Here is a 21,045-nt window from a genome sequence, read left to right as displayed (position 1 = left end):
CCAAATCTTCACGCAAATATAAGACGATGGGTTTTTTTGTGCAGTCATTGAGAACTCGGTTTTTCCTCAGGATTTTAATCAGGGGTAAAGCTGCCTGCATTCTCAATAGTGCCAGCTCAGCGATCAGACCTTTGAGCCCCTCGGCCACCTCATTGAATACACTTTTAAAATATGCTTCATAATGAGGGATGGAACAATGTACTTCTGACGATACGATGAATTGCAGTGATTTAGAGTCGAACTTTAACCCAAGAATCTGTTATTTTGTAACGTGGTGAATGGTAGTATTATGGAGTGGCTGCAGGACTGACATGAACCTATGATATGCAAAATAAAATCGTCAACCATGATCATTCCACTGCCAGATGAAGCCCTCGAACAATTGCTGTCCCTTGCAATCCAGCGGATGCAACAATCCACATAGCGTCTGCACGTGAGCTCATATGTCATTACTCTTTCTCCCGGCTAGACGTATTTGCCCCGGTGGACGACATATAAGAATCTAAAAAAAAAAACATTGATTGCATTGCTCCACCCGTAATCATTACCCCTGAATTTAATCTTACTCTGCGAATTAATTAATTATGGCTTTTTTTTTTGACGCGCAAATATCCAGGACACGTGGTTGGCTGCTTGCAGCGTAGGCTGCAACGCGAACAAAAAAAACCCCCAGCGGCTCCTTCAGCAGCCCTTGTCAATGTGTGCCCAGGAGGTACAAGAAGAGGGCGTTTTTTTTTTTTGGGGGAGGGGGGGAACATCTCTCGTACATCTCCTGAGCATCTTTTGCTTGCGCTGGAGAAAAATAAAAATGAAACGCACACAAATGAATGAATTGCAATCCTTGCGTTACCTCCCCGCGTGCACCGTGATGATCTTTTCACGTGGCCGTGTGCTGACTGGATAATGCAAGCCATCAATTACTGCCTCTCTTATGGTAAGTGCCGAACGAAAAGTGCACAGACAGGCAAGGTGTCAAGCTCCAGATGCTGTTCTAAACAAGCACATCTGGGAATTGAGTGACTGCGGGGTTTTTTTTCACCCACCCTCCCTCCCTCCCTTGGTGTATTATTTTTTTTTGTATCGCCGTCTTTTTTCTCCTTTGTTACAAATGACACAGTATCTCGGCAAACTGCTCCGCGTGTCTGATTAGAGTAACGCTTTGCGTGCCTGAGCGCGTGCATCGTAGCGTGCGCAACAGTTTGGGGAAGTTGTTGCTACGAGCTACTCAAGCGGGGTTGCAACGAAATGACATAAATGTAAAAATTGCCTTTGTTTCTTCGTCAATGCAGCCATCCACGGGGGATGACTCTTTTTTTTTGCTGTTGTTCTTGCTGCATCGTTGCGATTTGCAATTCTTGGCACGGGTCACGGACGTGTCCAGAGAAGGCTCGCAGACGATTTCGTCGTAATTGCAGGGATGCAAAGCGTAGTCACGTCACACCACGAAATAGTTAAACAAAAATCTACCTGTACCACTACGAAACGTGTCGCTATTTTTCACTGTGCGTTGCATCGTACGAAGCTGCTGTGGAGGGATGGTAGGGTGATTAAAACACTGCGTTAGGAACCTAGACACCTTGCCGAGTTTGATTCCTGGAAATGGGGGACCCCCCTCCTCACCGCCGTTTCCCCAGTCACACTGACGTGGGTTGTAGTCGATTGACAAAGAGCCGTTCACTATTATTGTCGTTTGTAATTATCCAAGCGGCCGTTCATTTTAGAAATATTTTAATTGCGCAGCAAGGAAACTCGGCGGCTCAAAATGCTTTTGGAAATTCTTCGCTCTGGCCATAGAAACATGAGATTTGTTGTGGCCCAGCTCCTTTATGCCCAGACGTACTTTTACTGTAAATTGCATAATTGTGCGATAATCGAATGTCCGAGTTTCCCTTCTGCAATCTGACGATGTCCCGTTGACACTTATTGCATGCGTAGCGGCCGGATGGAATATGGGGTGAACATGAGTGATAGGGAGGTGTAGCAAATCACAGAGAGAGAGAGAGGGGTGAGGTGCATGCAACATCGATGTGCGAGCAAAATGAAGGAAGGTGACCACGAAAACAGCATTTGTTGATTTATACGGAGATGGAATAGATACAAACTGCGTGGAGACATGTTACCAATTACCAGAGAGCTGCCAGGTGGGAAAAAAAAACAATAGGGACAAGTAATTGGGAGGGATATTAAAATGAGATGATAAGACGGCTGGGGAAGCTCTGGGGTTTGGAAGAGGAAAGGTGTCGTGGAGTCGAGCTGCCACCATAGGTGAGCAAGGGAAGAGCAGGGGAGGGCACGGTAGTGGCAGAGGAGGGCCAGGGAGAGGCAGGGGAAGACCAGGGAGAGGCCGGGGAAGACCAGGGGGGGGAGGGGGGGCAGGGGAAGGCCAGAGAGGGGAAGGCCAGGGATGGCCAGCGTGTTGTTGGCACATGTAAAGTTACACAAAGACATGCGTCCGGTGCCGGTAACGTTTTAACATTGTTTGTTTTATGTGTGTCAAATTGTCATACACCTTCGATAAATTAAAGTAAGGTAGAGACTTATTCACTTCACACGTATTTTTGGTCGTAGCTGAATAAAAAAAAATACCGTTTGCAAGTAGAGGTGGGAAAGCATCATTCATCTAAAAAATTGCTGAGGAAATTAAAATATGCTCTGTCGGCATAACAAAAGCTATTTAAGTGTACCACGTAGTTCGCAAAGCAGCTAAGGTTGCATTTTAGGCAAATATTCTTCAGCTGGACCTACAACAACTTCTAGTTTATCTGATTTGTTTCAAGATTTCAAGCATGCATTCACGAACAGCTTTCTACATGGAGTCGCTGCGTCCGAGGTCAGCTGAATGTTGCGTTCGCTCTTCATGCGCGACAACTTTTTTTTTAATTTACCTGTTGGTATTGGCACCCGCATCGTCCCCGTTACGCTTAGCGATGGGGGCACCGACGCCGCCGCCAAGATGCTGGCACTGCAGAAACAAAACGTCCACTCGAAGGGGAGAAGCCCCCTCACTGAAGAGGCAGCCAGAGGCGCGTAATCAGCCAGATGGGCTCGCTCGCTCGCTTCACTTTTCTGCACCAGCAGCGAAAGAGGGCTGCCGAGTTAGACGTTCTGTCGGTGAGCATAATGTTTAGGAACATTGAAAAAAAAGATTAAGGTGTACTCATAAATTTGAGTCACATCCGCAGGATTATACTGGTAGGAAACGTAGTGGACTAGAAGCCCAACCGGGATTATCACAGGAGGCAGGGAATGAATTGTGTACGTCTGTGGATGTCTGTCCACGTGTAGCCGGACACCCGGATATATAACAAATGCGCTCCTAGTGGGCATTACTGGTAGGAAACGTAGTGGACTGGAATCCCAACCGGGATTAATTCACAGGAGGCAGGGGATTAATTGTGTATGTCTGTGGATGTCTGTCCACGTGTATCCGGACACCCGGATAAAATGGGAGGGGTGGGGCTTGGTGGAGAGGGGAGGGTGGGGAGGGGCTGGGTGGGGAGGGTGGGGAGGGGCTGGGGAGGGTGGGGAGGGGCTGGGTGGGGAGGGTGGGGAGGGGAGGGTGGGGAGGGGCTGGGGAGGGGGTGGGGAGGGGCTGGGTGGGGAGGGGCTGGGTGGGGAGGTATAAAACTCAAACGTTTAACCTACTCACGCCAGCTTGTGCCCGCCCTCACAGTCGGGCATATTTGCGGAATACACCACGTGGTGCCGCCGTTGACTCTGGCCATTGACCGAGCAATCCAACGTTCCTACGAGCTCCCTCCGCAGGAATGTGTTTTGTTCACGATTCATTTCATTGAGTTGATCTGAAAACATTCCAGGTTATGTTTAATGGCTTGGGGTGGCATGCAGCAGAGTCCCCTTTGCGAGTTGTGATTGCTGCAGTGGCTAATCTGAGCAACAACAAAAAACACTACCTTCCCATAAATCTCCATTTGCCCAGAAAGCACGATATGTTTTTGGAAGCCTTTAAAAAAAATTACGTTTAAAAAAGGAGCTCGTGACAACAATTCGGTTATAGGTTTGTGCTTCGTTATACGAGTACAGTAATTAATTTTAATTTCCAGACCGTGTGGGTCACTCACATGCTGAATGCAGTGACTACACCTGTTTGGTTCGTCCCACACATGAGAAACAGCTGAATTGATTGGCTTACAGACACGGGAATATTTACAAAGCTTAGCACTTAACACAATAAAGTGCTTCCTACTTTTAAGTGGTTTATTAAACCACAGTCACTGCTAGGCTGAATTTCGCTGTTATGTGGTTGACTGCTCCCACAGGTAAAGAAGCCAATTTTAAAATAAAATTACAGGCTGCTTAATGGACCATAGGTTTTTGAAGATTCAATTGCCACCTAGGCAGTCAACTTTAGGTTTTTAGAGATGTCACTCTGGGGAGACGGGCTTTGGTTGATTTTACTGTGATGGCTTATTATAATTTGGCCACGATGTGAATGCATAATGGGATCGTTTCATAAGGTAACAGTATTTTCATGTGACCAAACAAAATAAACCTTGATTAGCAGTACTTCACTGATTTTCTTTCCAGAACTCTCCGTACTTATTTTTTCCACACGCTATATCTGTGAAATATGATGCATGCAGGCCCGAATTTTTTTACAGGCCTTCCTTTAGGCCCTACATTCCATATATAAGTAAGAGTTGAGCGACGGTGTCCCACGGCCATTGGGACGTTTTTTTTGTTGTTTTTGGATTACGATTGATATCGTTTGTGACTTCTCCACAGCTATAGTGAGGGAAAACAAATAAAAATAAGTGTCGTGAGTGAAAAGTTTGATGAATTTACCTTGAGTTGCTTCATTGTGTTAATTGAACATAGGTAGGTAAATAAATGCGTTTGACTTCATAAAATGTTTTGCAATACACTTAGGCCCTTTCCTCCTATTAACCTTAGGCGCCTCATAACCTTAATCCAGCCCTGGATGCATGCATGGTTCATGAAGGTTTAATCGTATAGATACCTATTTGCCGGCTCTAATTTAGTCTGCTGCTGGTGTCGTGCAATGGTTAGTACACTGGACTTGCATAGGTACTCCACAATTACTCACTCGGAGGTCGAGTCTGGTGTGTTAAAATACGATACTGCCACCTCCTCGGATTATTTGGCTGCTGCTATACATTACCACATGATAAGCCACTCCGTTGGGTTTATTATTTGTGGTGAGGTCGCCTCTGAAAGACAAGTTTAAAGCTCGGTGGTCTTTACCTTGTAAAATCCAAATACAGTAAAACCTTGGATTGCGAGCATAATTCGTTCCGGAAACATACAATATTTGTAATCCAAAGCACTCGTATATCAGTTGTGATCACGTGACGCTCGGCAGACAAAGTGTATACGTACTACTCGTATTGCAAGACGTCGCTCGTTTATCAAATTAATATTTACTTTAAATTTTTGCTCATCTTGCGAAACACTCGCAGACCAAGTTACTCGCAATCCAAGGTTTTATTGTCTATATATTTTGTTGTTTTAGTGATTTGCTTACCTTTCCTATACTTTGCAGTCCTCTTGTGTTTTTCTACTGTTTGTTGCAACAATCTGAGCCGCCTCTCCCTGACGTCCGTGAAAAAAAGCTTTATCGCTCATTGGACTCCTCCGGTATGAATAAAGATTCTGAGACATCTGAGCAGCTTGGAGTAGTCCAAAATACCCTCTTGGGGAACCTTCTAGACCTCCCTCTAGTGGATGCCCCTTCCACCATCAGCAGTGTGAGCGAGAAATTGCAGGGCTGCACCTTTACCCAAGTTTAGTCTACCGCTGAAATATCTGTTATTAAGTTTGAGAATGTAGAGTGTTAAGTTGGAGGCTTCAAGACCTATCACACTATTGAAGACACTTAGATTATATTGTAAGCTGTATAAAATGCCAGTGTACTGCCATACAAAGGCTCATAAAAGGTAATTGCATGAGACACTGGAAATGGGTTCTGACATCGCAACTCTGGGCCCAGCCAAGAGGCGTGTGGCGGATTCCACCACAAAGGGAAATAAGTGCGTTCTTTTTTCTGTTTCTGACTTCCATAGCGCATTGTTAAAAAACATTTTTGTTCAAATCATACAAGTCCCATTTAATATAAATCTATACATCTGATATCTGGACCTGTCACTTTGAAACACAGTGATGTAAATTTGTCCATTGAAATTACAAAATACGCTGTTAAAATTGAATTACAGCAAAGAATACTTTGACTGATTTTTTTGTTGTTGTCTATAATGGACGTTCATTGGGCCCTAACCTCCAATGATATGAAGGGCAAAGTGATTTATATCTTTAAAAATATATATATCACTGTTCAGACTATAGAATACACTTTATACATTACACAGTATTATTGTAAATCCTTTTTGTATATGTAAACAATTCGCTATAATGTTTGCCTGTTGAAGATGTCATGCGCTATATATTGACAGATTGTTTTTATGCCAAAACAATCCTGGGCCAGTACCTTTTCCAAATTTACAACTGTCATACATATACCGGAACGCCAACATATTGCTTGTATGGGTGGTCGTATAAATAGTTTAGAGGTGGGCAGGACTTGTCTTGTTGTTGTCTAGAATACCTTTAAATGTCCACACAATTTGATGCAGACACAAGGGTTTGATAGTTATATTAAGCTGTATTTGTATGAACATATGATTGGCCATATGTGCCTGAGCGTGCACATGTGCCTGTGTGCACAGATGCGCAAGGCATTTAATTGATTAATGAAGCCAGCATCCCATGTACTCGTATTTTGACATTGTATCATATGTCATTGCAACACATTGCATTATGTTTCATCATCCTTTTATTTAAAAGTATATAGTTTACTATATATACACACACACATGTAAATTGAAGGTAAAAACATACGTAATGTAAACAAAATATGGGTATGTTTACAAAACTAATTTCACAAATGCCCCTTCCCTGACTGGACAGGGTTCGGAGATTCTTAATTATATGAATCAGATGTCATTTAAATCCAAACGCTTTCGTTTTATGAACTTGTGTCATCTTGTGCGCACGTCTTTATGTGTATGGTGTGGGGACTGGCCGCATAATGAGTCGCACACTGCCACACATCCTTCAAACCTGGGTTCTATTCCCGGTCATAGATCTCATCAGTAGTAAATGGTGTATGTGCCTGTCCAGGATCTCTCCCGAGTCCTTAACTGAGTACCCAAGTTCTGTGTAAACATCAGCACTTGGGCATGAATATGTACATGCGCAGCCCTTGTGTTAGTACAATGCTGTTTGGGTCGTGGGAGTTATTTGACCATGCTTCATCACTCTCGTCAGTGTGGGGATTGTGAAAGCGGGGAGCAGAAACAGGTCTCAGTACAGTACAATAATGGATTTGTCTGCACGGCTTCCTGCGGACAACATAGCCCTGTGGCAGCCTAGAACTCCTCCGGTTAGACGCTTGATGACCGCCCATGTGACAACGTCGGGCAGATTCTCCCCGGTCGTGCGCTCGTAATTATCGTGAACAACTCTACCCGCTGTGGTCTACAAATCTCAACGGCGGGGACCTTTGTTCTCTGCTTGTTTTCTCGTGTAGGAGTTCGCGGCGCTGACGAAAGAGCTGAACGCGTGCCGGGAGCAGCTGCTGGAGCGCGAGGAGGAGATTGCGGAGCTCAAAGCTGAGCGCAACAACACACGGGTGAGCTGCTGACGCCCACGCTTCCGCTGGCAACTAATTACGCCCCATCTCGCTTCAGGGCTCCCCCACCTTGCATCCGCCCCCCCCCCCCCCCCCTACAACGATAGGAGCCAGTCCCACTCTCCGGCAATGGTAGGAGCAGCCCCTTTGATAACCCAAGCAAGGAATCATCGCCAGTGACGGCAATTGTCATCGCCAGTGATGGCAATTGCATAGGTGTGGGCATGGCTGAGAAACAGCAGATAGGGTGGGAGAAGGGATTTTGCACGCTGTTAATTGTAAGGGAGGGCGGGCGAGAGAAGTGGTTCAACGCATTTCTCCACAATTCAATGGGACTGACTGATGGAGTGTTATTGTGGCTTGCACTGCTGCCTCGGTGTTCACGGTGGTGCCGTACGGCTCTCCGATGCTTGTTTTCTCGTTGTTACCGCCTGTTGCTCTTCACGATGTCCAACGGTTTCGCTCCACGAGCTGGAAGCTTCCAGAAATTGACAATCTGTGGTCTGTTGAAATTGTATTCGGCGAGCTTCTGACATGTTTGCTGTCACATCCATGAATTATTTTGTTATTAAGCTCATTGATGTTTAAACAAAAGTGGTTTGCAGAGGTCTTAAAACAATGCTAAAGTATTTGGCTCAGCAGATTGTTCCTGTAACGATGGAAGAGAGCTGCATCCTGCTAGAGATAGTGCTGTTTCAGTTACCTGAGAAAATAGTCACGGAGATCAGTGACGTAGCATAATAAACAAATTCAACACATTCGTCAACAGTTATCTAGCACGGTTGGCATGGTCCTTGGTTAATGGAATAAATTCAGGTCGCCTCTCTAATTTTCCCTCCATTTGGAGCCTGGGAGCTGGGCCCATTCAGCCCATCGGCCTCGGTGTCAGTTTCATTTATTTGGTATAGCCCTGTGAGCCATGCGGCTCTTGATTCGGGTGCAACCGCAACAAACCTAAACATGAACAAAGAACATCTGAAAGTGACTACGCGCAACAGCAAAATCCAGGAAAAATCAAGTGAGAGAGGAGGTGCAGTTGAACCGCCTGCATACTCGATAGCTCACACATGATGGAGGTAACATAATGGGCACACCAGTTTCAGTTTTTTTTATAGCCCTGAGAGCCATTCGGCTCTTGACTTGGGTGCAACTACAACAAACAAAAACACGAACAAGAAAAACATCTTAAAGTGACAAGGCAGTGCTAATTACCTTCATAGTGTAAAATATGCATATATAAATATGTTTCGAAATAACAGGTTGGGAAATAAATGTATAACTTGAATTCAAAATTTCAAAATGGCACCTTTTAAATGTCAAAATTTTAATGTGCTTAATTAGTGTTAATTTAATTGTTGAATAATGCCCCTCTAATAGCTGTCAGAATAGGTTTGTGAAACCGAATGAATTTGTTTTAAAATAAATTAACTGATTTGGGAGTTTGTCCACCATTTATGTTACATTAAATATTATATTTTATATTGATATCATATTGTTAAATATCGCATGCGTTAGTTAAACACTGTGCTAAATGACCTCGCTTTCACGCACGTAATTCCCATTACGTCCCCCTATTCCCTTGCCAAAACTCCTAGGGTACTTATACAGTACGCACGATCGCTAATTTACCATTTATTGATTAATAAAGCTGCGGGAGTGATGGTTCGAATTTCCCTCGTGTGATGCGGAATATTTAATATTGTTCTAGTTTCTTGTGCAGATAATGCCATTTTCCAGTGCTGTCTCTGCAGGTGTCTCATTAGTGTGAGATAATGGCTGGTCCGTGGTGGCGATCGAGTCGGCCACGATGCTCTACATTTGCATTCCTAGAGACGCCTCCTGTGTCGTAAAGCATCGTTATGGCTACGGGAAAATCTGTCCCTGAAAAAAAAGTACACCGGCCATGGGAATTCAATTGGATGCTGAGAATTAAACCGACGGGGTCCCATGGAGGAAGTTAGCCGTTATTTACCCCGTTCGGTCCAAAAAAGGTCCAAAAAAATGTGTAAATACCATCACAAGCCGTACCGCAGAGGATGGCGGAACCAGGTGCAGAGGTCCGGATGGAGTTTAGTGAATGACAAACAGCCGTGTTAATATGTAAATTGTGTGTGACTTTACAGCACGTCTGGGGTTAATAAGCTCATACAGCGCCAGGGCAAGAAATCCGTGTTGTTTTAGTATGTCTAATGCAAAGGCTCGCTTAATTCTGGCATTTATGTACAATTAACTTGCGCAGAAGGCTTAGCATGTTCTCAAGGCAAGATTGAGTAAATCTCCTCCTTGGGCTGTATACTGCCCCTGGTGATTGTGCAGGCCATGCACTCGTATGACCCTGGTGGCTGAAAATCCAGGAGGGCGGAATGTTCATGAACCAGGCCAATTTGCACTGAGTTTTTGGTTCACTTCCCTGCCGTAATGATGTCGGACATTATCCAAGCATGCATCTCCACTGTTAATTAAATGTTTGAGCATCTGATAGCATTATAATAGTAAGCTATTATGTGCCAGTGTCTGGGCTCAAATGCCAAATGTAAAAGTGGCGTTTAGCTTCATGTTAAAATTAAACGAGTCACTTTCCTATATAGTGCCCTGGTCTCTCGTGAAAATTGTCATTTGTATCTCAGTAGATTCCCGCTTGCTTAAAATACATTAGAGTTTCTCATATGTATTTTTGATATAATCAGAGCTGCATTGCTATTTTATAAAAAAACATTTGGGGGGGGGGGTGGAATTAGGTTGCGTTAAATGCAACTCATGGTGTTTGAACATGATTTTGCAAAAATAATTGCTTTTATTAAATTCATCTCATGGTCAAGGTTGTGTTGGGCATGACTATCGAGACAGATTGTTGGCAGACCCCCAGAAGAAAATAAAACTGGGATCGCTGCCAAGGAAGGAAAGGGAGCCCAGCCAAATCCCACTCCGCTCTGTCCCTCCCTCAATACCGCTGGAGCCCTCCAACGATGGGCACTGGTTAGAAATTCCCTGCGTGTCGCACACATTGTCATTGTTTGTATAAATTATAGCACCATGTGTTTAATTACGACCAATCTGCAAGTTTCAGAGGGCACATTTGTTGGAATAATTGAATTTATTTGCAGCTTTAATGAAGATGTACAGCAGTGATAAAATGAAAAATGTATATATATAGGAACAGACGTTTAAAAGTACTGTAGGTGCAAACTCACTCGGTTGGATTTAAACGTGAATACTACAACCTCCAGCGTGAAGGCCTTTGTGATTCTAAGTATACCCAAATACGAACTTCCAAACTAACCCATTGCTCTGTCGTGTTGGTGTAACATTTTTATTAATCTGTTATTAAAACATTTGATAAATCAAGCAGGGCATTTTGGTACATGAACAAGTCCTAAGTATCCAATTTTAATAATTACAATCTCCATTATTCATAAATAACGTGGTTACCAAGGGGACCTAGACTTTGTTTGAAATCAACCTTGCATGGATTACTTACACTCTTTGTTTAAAATGCACACCATATGCACACGTAATGTAATGTTAAATGGAATGAAGATATAAAGCTATGTGCAAATGGCACACAGAGAACCCAACATTATGTGTTCCTTGCCTCAGAAACTACATTTCAGCCATTGCAAGTGACTTTCATTGGCCATAATTTCTGACATGAAGTCAAGGGTCCTGTTGTATTACCATCAAAGATAAAAATGCATCCCCCGGGTAAATACAAACCCTGCCACAAGCTTTATCTTTTATTTTGCTATATGCATTACATTAAAGCAGCGTTCTGGATCATCTGAATTTATGGCGCGTAACGTTAATTTAGTTTTATTTATTGTTCCGCACGCTGCACATTAATTTTAAGAGGGGTCCTTCTGTCTTCATATTTATGCGTGCAACATTGCGCATCGGTGTCAACCCTAGAACAACATACCAGGAAGTAAAACTTCGTAACAAGGATATATAGATGTTGAAGTGACATTCAGATTATCCATCAAACTGTTACCATGGCCCCTTAAAATATGTCATGGATACGCTGTAAGTGTCCTGCATGTGAGCGTGTCATTCATCGCAACATTTGTTAAAGCCATTGACAGGAGGCCAGACAGTAACTTGTGATTTTATTGCATAAAAGTTACGGGAAAGGACCCATATAGCACGCTGCACGTTGAATAAAGATGCCCGTGGACGTATATTTATTGTGGTGAACACTGACGGGAGGAGGTTTTCCAAAACCTTATCCAACACATCCCGATACACTTTCAGGATTAAGCTAAGTGTTGGAAAACTGAACCCGCACTTCATTTAATAAATTCCAGTTTTTATTTTTTTACAATGATGAACACTGCTCAATAAATGCCCCTCTCTGGCTCGTCAGTCCTAATCGCAGAATTCTACGTACCATCCCATGCCACGTGAAGTTTTGTAAACGCCATGATAACCTGTGAATAATGGGAGAAAGCATGAAACGTTGGGCCAAAGTTGGTCCAACGGTTCCAACCACGTGACAATGTTGACCCCCCACATTGTATACTGGGAAAATAACAATGTTCCCAAAAAAATAAAGGTGTTAATTGGTTGCATATCACTGGCTTTGACTTGGTTCAGAAACATTGACTTTGGCAGCATCTGAACAATGTGCAACGAAAGGTGGATGGGGTGCGTGCTTTGAATTTCACTGGGAGACTTTATAGAGGAGCACGTGGATCAGAAAATATGCGCAATTTAGAGTCCTCATATTCCCTGACCGGTGAAGAAAAGTAAACGAACCTGGATAGGGCCCATCGCCAGAAGGAATGATAGCCTAGTGGGCGAGAGAACGATGGAGTGGTAACCAAATGAGAACACATCGAGAAGGCATGTACTGTGTAGATGGTGAGATGATATTGGCTCGTTTTCAGGTGCTGGTGCCAGATGCATCGCGCTGCATGGCAAGACCATTAGCGATGGCTACGGCTTGGGATGGCCTTCATTCCGCAGTGGATGCATGATGATGATGATAATCGCTGATTACGAGTATGAAGTGATGATGGAGAAGTCATGCATGATCCATAATTGCAGTGCTTTTGGTCTGCCGTTATTTAATATCCAACTTATTTTCTGCCAAGCACGAGCGAGTTTCCCGCAATAGCGTTCCACTGTTTAGCATCGTGTTACGCAATGCATTTGTCGTTTTTAGTTTTTACTGGGAGCAGCATGTCTGGCCACAGAGAGAACTAAATTTGGATTTTTTTCATGAAAAAGCCATGCTCTGCGATTGGAAATGGCTGAAACGTGGTAAAGAAGATAAGCTGGAGGTGTATTGGTGGTCTGAAGCATCGCAATGTGTCATTGTATGGTAGGAAGCAGCTAGCACATTTCTTACGCGACCAATGACTGAATCAGAGCCTTGCGCATGCATTTATACACTTTTCAGATACATTGAGTGCGGTAATTGATGATGGGAGGTCTCTTTTATTAGCATAAACCTGTGGGTGACTTTTATATTCACTTTAAATTAAGAAATATCATGACGTGGGTATATTTATTTTTAAAATGTATTTAATTGTTGCCTACGTTTAGCTTATCTCCTTTAGTTACCCACTGTCGGCCATTCTGCACACACCACTGGTGTACAGTACTGTATATTCCTCATGCTAATAATTGAATGGTGTTCTTTTGGTCATAACAAGTTGGTGTTTTTGACGATATCACATAGGCTCACACCAGGCTTCACGATGGCATTATTCCCTTTTAACTTGCTGTTGAATGCAGAGAGTAGAACTCTTTTCAGGCTCTAAGAACGGGGTCCACGGGCACCCTAGGCCCCACAGTGAATGGTACCCTTATCATAGTGGACTTCATTCAATTCACAATATGTCGTATTTATACTATTGGTTTATCAAAATTCAAGCCGAACTGAATCTCACAACTGAGGAGTGCATTGGGCAATTCATTTTAAAGCCATGTTTGAAATTGGGATGCAGTAGCATTTCTACCATACTTAAATCCAAATTGTGTTGTATAAACTCGAATTAGAAAGTCTATCCTTGTGACTATCCCCACACACTATGACGTACGCAACACATGCTTTAAGTAGAGGTGGTGATCAGGACAGAGGGAGGATGGTGATCAAGAGTTGAGGAATGGGAAGGAGGGTGTAATTGAAGATAAAGGGAAGCTTCTCAACATGGCATTATACCCGACTGTCACCAAATTACAGTGATACATTGTAGGCATTTCCAATGCAGCTGCCTCAAAGTCTGCTAACTGAACTTGAAGCCATCAGTTATATCAGCTTTAGCCCACTTATGCTGCATTTTTTCTTCACATTTCGCATTGAGAAAATCTCGTAGAGTGTGCTGTTGAAGCCCACAGCTATTGTTGTGAATCTTGTAATTATATTATTAAGCAATAGTCAGTGTTGATATTGGGTTCCTAACTTATTGAATGGTTGTACGTGGCATTGAATGGCCGCAGTGCATCCCTTGTCTGACGTGATTTTAAACGGCTGTGGCACAGTCACGAATACGTGCTTGAGCCTCTGTCCAAACAATTCACATTTTATATCAAAGCTCTTGCCCAAAAAAAAATTGCTTAACATAAAAAAGATCATGTTGGCTGTGTCTCCAGTAAGGATCATCTTCGGGTGAATCACCCTAGAATGCATTTGTGCAAGGCTCTTGGGAGTGCTGAAAGGGCCCGCAAGGCATGCTGATGCACTGCCCTGAGTAACAAGTGCTCACTCGTAGCACAGTCCCAGCAGACCTCGAGGGCTTGAAACGAACATGGCCTGCTTAGCAACGGCTGTGTGACTCTGGGGGGGCCTCGCACCTGCTAGCAGACTTCCAAGTCGCCACTGCTGAGCTTCTCTGGGTTTGATTTTTGGAACTATCACTTGAGATAAAACCAAATTCTTGCGTGCGGCTAATTGAATGGTCAAGCCCGATTACCAAAGACTACAGACAATCCTCCACTAATTGGGTGATAGATACTCAGCCATCACCCGATACAGGGCATGAAGAAGTGACATCTGCAGGATGCCTGTAAAAAGGGCTTGTTTTTTTTGGTTGAACATGGGAAATACTTGAGTTCTGTAGCCAACGTCTTTCATTGTTGCAATGTGCTGTTCCTCCCAAGCGTAGTTTCCAGAACAGGCCACCGCTTTGGGTAGGTTTTCGCCATTGTGCTGCTCCCAGACCCTGTGATGTATTTTCGGGGTTGTGTCGCGTTTCGCTCCGCAGCGCCGCGACGGAGCCCCCGTGCCCAGCAACAAACAGCACGACCCGGACGCACAGCGGGGGAGCAAGACCTATCATGATTGGCAGCCTTTTACATGGTCTCCTCTTACCCCTGTGCCCTCCCCTCGCCGTTTGTATCTCACACGCAGCTCCTACTGGAGCACCTGGAGTGCCTGGTGTCTCGCCACGAGCGCTCGCTCCGCATGACGGTGGTGAAGCGACAGGCGCAATCTCCGGCGGGCGTCTCCAGCGAGGTGGAGGTGCTCAAGGCCCTCAAGTCACTCTTTGAGCACCACAAGGCTCTCGATGAGAAGGTGCCCTCTCACGACGCATCTCCTCGATTCCCCCTCCTGTGCGTGTGACGTGGGGTTGCCGCGATACCGTCGCTCATGATGATGCGATATTAGGTTTACGAAGACGATTATCGCGGCATCAGTTGACCATAACATTGTGTTTGCATTTTTTATCGTATTTTTGTCATGCTTTTTGCTGTTTGTATGTTGCACTTATTTCGCACCGTACGTAGCCGACCGTGCTCTCCGGAAGGTGCTGTACTTTCCAGCATGAATAACGATGATTTTACTTAAGTTCTTCAGCTGCTATACTCTTTGGTTCTATTGGGTAAAGTCACGTAGGTAAAAAATAAAATAACAAAAATCACGACGTTTCGGCCACAACACAAGCGGCCTTCTTCAGCTGCTGTTAATTTGGCATAAGACTTCTAATCTAGAAAAAACTATTACATTTACTACAGAAATGGTGATGCCATATTACCGCCATGCAGTCAGTTACTCTGAAAAACATTTCAGAAAGCATTATTTGCTGGCTAACCGATATTTATTTAAACGTTCATTGAGTTTGTTATTTCATAAAACATTTGTCAGCGTAGAAAATATTTCTGAGAGATTATATGAGCAATAATAATCACAACATAACAATCATTTGTGGGATAGACAATGCTATTATTGTGGATATTGCATCATGTGATATAGCGTAGTTTCACCAATTTGCGGCAACCTCAGTGTAAATTGACCTGAACATACCCCACTTTTTTTGTCCAAATCATGGTGAACTAATCCGATTTACATACAACACACATTGCCTTGACAGTGAAAAACATTCAAAGTGCATCTGCAAACTCGCACGAAAGCAGGCGTCGTTCATCTCAATTGGCAGTCCGAAGCCAATGTGGGAAATTCCATATTCGTATGACAGGGATCACTCTCACCGTACGACAAGGACCGGTGACTTCCCACAGAGTAGTACCTATTTTATCGACCCCAGATAATCGATGTGCTGAGTTAACATTGGGCCTGATTTTTAACTCGCAACCCTCCGAATATGACGTTGGCGCTCTGCCACAGTGTCACACAGATGGATAACCATCTGTGCTTGAAGCTGGTAAGGAAATTCATGCAAGGCTTGTCTGTATGCACATGTGTACGTGTGTGTGTGTGTGTGGGCGTGCTTAAGTGTAGCGGTTAGCGCGCTGTGCTATGAACCTGGCGACCCGGGTTCGATTCCCGCTCACGGCCAACACCAGTGACGATTATCTGAACCGGTCCCGGGCCTCCCCTAGGTCGACTCAGCCTCAAATGAGTACCTGGTGCGGTGTGTAAACATTGCCACTAGGGAGACAAAGGCGGTCGGGCGTGGTGCTGGCCACCCACCCCCTCATGTGCCATTCTGGCCTTCATAGGTGCTCGCTAACAGCACTTGCCCCTACAGTCTGTTAAGGCTATATGGGGGATCTTTGTCTTTGTGCTTAAGTGCATGCATGTGTGTGATTATTTCACCAGAAGCCAAACAGGTAACCGAGACAATTTGTTTGACGGTGATAGTAAATTGCTTTTCATTGTGCCTCTTAGAAAAATCAATCTCCTAAAGCCATTATTTTTAAAATACACATGCATACAACTTGCATACATATTCATTAGGCTGCTTTTTGTGTTTAGTTTGTTGTCCTTCCCCCGCACCTTCCGATTAACACTTTTGGCTACATACGGCGCAGAAGAAGTTCTACGTACATATTGCGGTCGTCATTTTAAAAGGATTGCTAGACGTAGCTCAAGCGATGCAATGAATCAATGTGTTGCATACATTATTTTGAGGCTTGCATTATCGCTCACAATGTGAGCAGTGGCTGGGAGCCGCTGTGAGTGTAAAACATGCAACAAGCAAGAAATGTGGTCCCACAGTGCAGATAACATCATCTTGCCTTGTTATTCTATACGGTGTAATTATCATCTGAATCGTAGCTTTTCAATTGAACAAACTTCAGCGGATTGTAATTAATTTTGCTTAAAATATTGCCTGGGGGGAAATGAAGTGTTTGGCAGGTGATTCTTTTTCATTTTTTGGTGTCATTAATTATACATTCATTACAATTGAAAGACAACAATGAAGAGCAGAGTGAGGCGAAGTTTGTGAACTTCAGAATGTATTATTGAACGAAATTGTTTTCCTAAATGCAGACATTTTCCTGGACCAAACGGTGACAGAGATTGCTCACTTAGCCACGTCGTCCGTGCTGCATCACTGACTCCAGGCAACCCAGTGCCTCACGCTTGTGGTGGTCTCTGTGTTATCACCTGGAGCTCTTCCCTGGTGACACTTGCAGCACTTGCAGATGCCACATTCGTCTGCACTCTAGCTCATCATCAGTAATTCTTTATCTTTATTTGCCATTTTCTGGGACTATGACCTGCTGCCCCCTTCTCTCGTGGCATTTACCACAGCTAATGCCCAGGTCTCAGCTCATTAAAGTAATCTGGATTGCATGATTGCCCAGTATAACCTGACTTTTGTCTGTAGATTGGACCAATTGTTTGTTCCATATCTTGTGGTGGGGGCAGGGTGTTCCCAAACGCGTAATTTGCTTTTCCAAACCCTCGTTTTTATTCCTCTGTCACATCGTCCATTGTTTGAGACATTAGTATTTTCCAGAAAACAAAACATCATGATTCTGTCCCGTCTCTCTTTCGTTCCACGAAGATAGTCGCGATTGACTCTTCCACATATTCTCGTGTAGGCTGCCCCAATGTGACCATTCAGCTGGACTTATTGTGACATCTGCATCAAAGTCTCGAATAGTAAAAGCTGCCACAACTTCCCCCCCCAGGCAAGGGGGGGGTACTCATTCATAGCTGGTTAATAAGTGATTGTTACGCCTGTTCTCATACTTGTTTGTAGAATTTCTAATTTTTTTTATCATTCCATTGAACCCTTTGCAAACCATAATATTATTTGGCACATTGAAGAACACGAGAGATCGCATTGGCATAGGGAGGTTCTCATCCAGCTGTCCATGGACCAGGACTAATGATGATACAGAGCATTGGGACCTACGTCAAACTATACCTCCATGTGTCATGAATATAAGAATAGTTGGTGTGTGGAATTATGCCCAGCACGCAACCTCATATTGTTGCTTGTGACATATTTCCACAATATTTTACGTTTTTTTCTTTGCTACATTTGACGTGTTATGCCTTGCCCCTCAATCGTGACACAGTTATGTTTTGGCTTTGGACGGTTTACTTGGCTTTGCAATTGAGATGAACGTGCATCATCTATGACGGTTTTATATATATATGTGTGTGAGTGGCGAGCGATGATGCAGCAGTTGGCGCCCTCCACTGAAAACCCAGCTACCTCAGTTTGATCCCAGCCACACCTAGCATCGGCCCAGGGCCCTCCCACTGGTTGACTTGGCCATAACAATAACATCATTACTGGGGAGACAAATATGTCCAGGCGTAGTACTGGACACACATCAGCCCCTCGTGGACCATGCCAGTCTTAATAGGTTATTGCTAACACCACTTACACCAGAACTCTATGTAGGCTGTCCGGGTGATCTTTGTCTTTGAGTGTACATGCATATATATGTGCATGTACATGTGTGTGTTCGTTTGTATTTGGAAATTACATGTTTTTTTAGCATATGCGTGTTTGTATAATAATTGCCCGCACCATGGGGACTTTGACATTGGCTGCCTTGGTATGAGCTGTGGCTTTGATGTCAACACCTGATACAACTGAATCTGAATCTGGCCTGAGCCTCCCATAGGTTAACTCGGCCTAAAATGAGAACCTTGTGCAGTTTGCGAACATCTGTGTCGGAGATACAAAATAATAATGAATTGTTATAGGCCCAATCACCCCGACGTGCGCCAGCCTTTGGTAGATGCTCACTAACAGCACCTGGCCCCAGTGTGTATCAGGATTAATGGGGATCGGTGTCTTGGTGTGCGCGTGGGCAGGTGCGGGAAAGGCTGCGGGTGGCTCTGGAGAGAGTGGCAGCCCTGGAGGAGGAGCTGCAGGCCACCAGTCAGGAGGTAAGGTTCCTACCCCCCCCTCCCACTCCACTGCCAGCAGCAGGGCTTCACCGGAGCTTCACTTACCCCTACCACTCGCGCTGCCTTGTTTCCGCAAATCGGTACAAACGTGATTCTCAAACAGCTATGTAAGTGGGCCACAGTCTTCCCACAGATATCAAAGAGCACTCAAGTCCCCCGCCGCTTGGGCTTTTGCGATCGTGCCAGGTCGCTCTCCGACGTGTTGTCGGGCTGTTACCACTTGCTGTTCGGCATGATGTCCGACGTTTCACTGCACATGCTGGGAACCTCTTCAGTTTTAGTTTGGCAAGACGGTACAACCTGCAGAGCTTGCCATCACTGGAGTCTGATGAATGGCGGCCCCTTTAGTGGCAAGCTATAATTTTAGAGCAGGCAAGATCCCAGCTAGCTTGGAATATTCACACACGTGGGCTGACCTTGACGTTCAGAAGAGGTCAGGTCACCACAGATGAGGATATCGTTAGGTCTGGTGTTCGGAATTCTTTTCACATATTTTAGTTCTGGTGTTTGGCATTATTTTCATGTATTGAACAGGTTTGGGATATCCAACTGAAAATTAAAGAATCAATGATGTGTGGTCAAAAGCAGCATTTTTCTGTAATTGATTTCACTTTACACCTCTCATATGTGAGCTTAAGTCATGGAGATGGATTGGGCTGTTTTGAGAAATGGTTTTGTGAGAAGAAAGGTGGTCCACGCCGGCACAAAACCTTCAATTCTATTGATTAAGCCGTCAATTATAAATATTCTACAAGTATCACATACACATTGTCCTTACTGTGTCGGTAACCTGTGTCATGTTTTACATGCCTCAGTTGTGGCACGCTTGCATTCGAGTGTTTTTTTCTTTCACTGCCTCATCGTTTTTCACATATCTCCCGATGTAAAAGGGCTGTTGTATTTTAATGGGCTGTCTCTTGCCTTTACGTGATTGATTAATTGTATAGGAAGGACTGGATTTTGCTCTACACAGTGAGTCATGTATATATTCCCTCAGCCTTGGAAGAGGGACCAGCATGAGCTGCAATGAAGGAGAATAGATTTACATGAAGCATTTCAATGAATGCGAGCGGTCGTGCCTGAACGGAATTGTGACGGGCACACTAGCCAATTCATAATTAACCGCTTAGCAAGATTGATTACTGATCGTTTGTTGTGTGAAATACATTTCGGCAAATGTTATCTTAGTTGCCAGATGTTCTCTTTCAAGGTGACTTGGTAAAAAGCGTTTTAAACTCATACCTATTTGAAATGTGGGTAGTGTTACCCTGTTCTTGCTATTTGAGTCTGCTTGCTTAGCAGATTGTCTAAGCTCTCCCTACTGCTGATTCTTTATGACTTTGACTTTGGCTGCCACAACCTTGGCTTTATATGCACATAAAAATGCGTTTTTTTTATTTTATTGCTTTTTGCATTGCTCCCGGACGATGGTGTATCTCACTGGTGCTTTATTCACAACGAATATAAATATATTCAAGTGCCTTATTAACAAAATATAGTAGCGGAATGAAATTGGACGAAAATGTTGTGAATTAAATCAAGAATGATAATAATGGGGGGGGGTGTATTTTGTCTGCGAGTGGCTTGCGTTGGGCTTGAAATTGTTCATTGAAACGACGTCTTTCCTGTTAAAATATATAACCAGTAACACATTGGAATGAAGATGTCGGCTAACATGTTGCAAGATTTTGATTTAAAGCTTTCATGACTGCAGGGATTCATATTCTTGGTTCTTTCGGTAAAGTCACGTAGAAGGGAAACAATAAAATAATACAAATATAAAACAATAAAATCCTCACGACGTTTCGACTGC

The 21,045-nt window shown here is 43.9% G+C and overlaps 1 protein-coding gene across 13 annotated transcripts in view; it reads left to right on the top strand.

The window, feature by feature from the left end:
* PPFIA2 (PPFI scaffold protein A2) overlaps positions 1 to 21,045 on the top strand; it is a 351,275-nt gene that overhangs the window by 195,619 nt on the left and 134,611 nt on the right. For all 13 annotated transcript variants that reach the window (XM_076065293.1, XM_076065299.1, XM_076065297.1 and 10 more), the window contains exons 2-4: positions 7,568 to 7,669; positions 15,021 to 15,185; positions 19,137 to 19,211. In XM_076065293.1, coding sequence (XP_075921408.1) covers positions 7,568 to 7,669; positions 15,021 to 15,185; positions 19,137 to 19,211 — 342 coding nt within the window. The remainder of the gene's footprint in view (positions 1 to 7,567; positions 7,670 to 15,020; positions 15,186 to 19,136; positions 19,212 to 21,045) is intronic.

The sequence above is a fragment of the Petromyzon marinus genome, chromosome 7 (assembly GCF_048934315.1).
Source record: "Petromyzon marinus isolate PM22_M1 ecotype Great Lakes invasive population chromosome 7, UKy_Petmar_22M1.pri1.0, whole genome shotgun sequence".
NCBI lineage: Eukaryota > Metazoa > Chordata > Hyperoartia > Petromyzontiformes > Petromyzontidae > Petromyzon > Petromyzon marinus.
The sequence above is the reverse complement of the archived record's forward strand: the minus strand, read 5'-3'. Positions and strand labels throughout refer to the sequence as shown.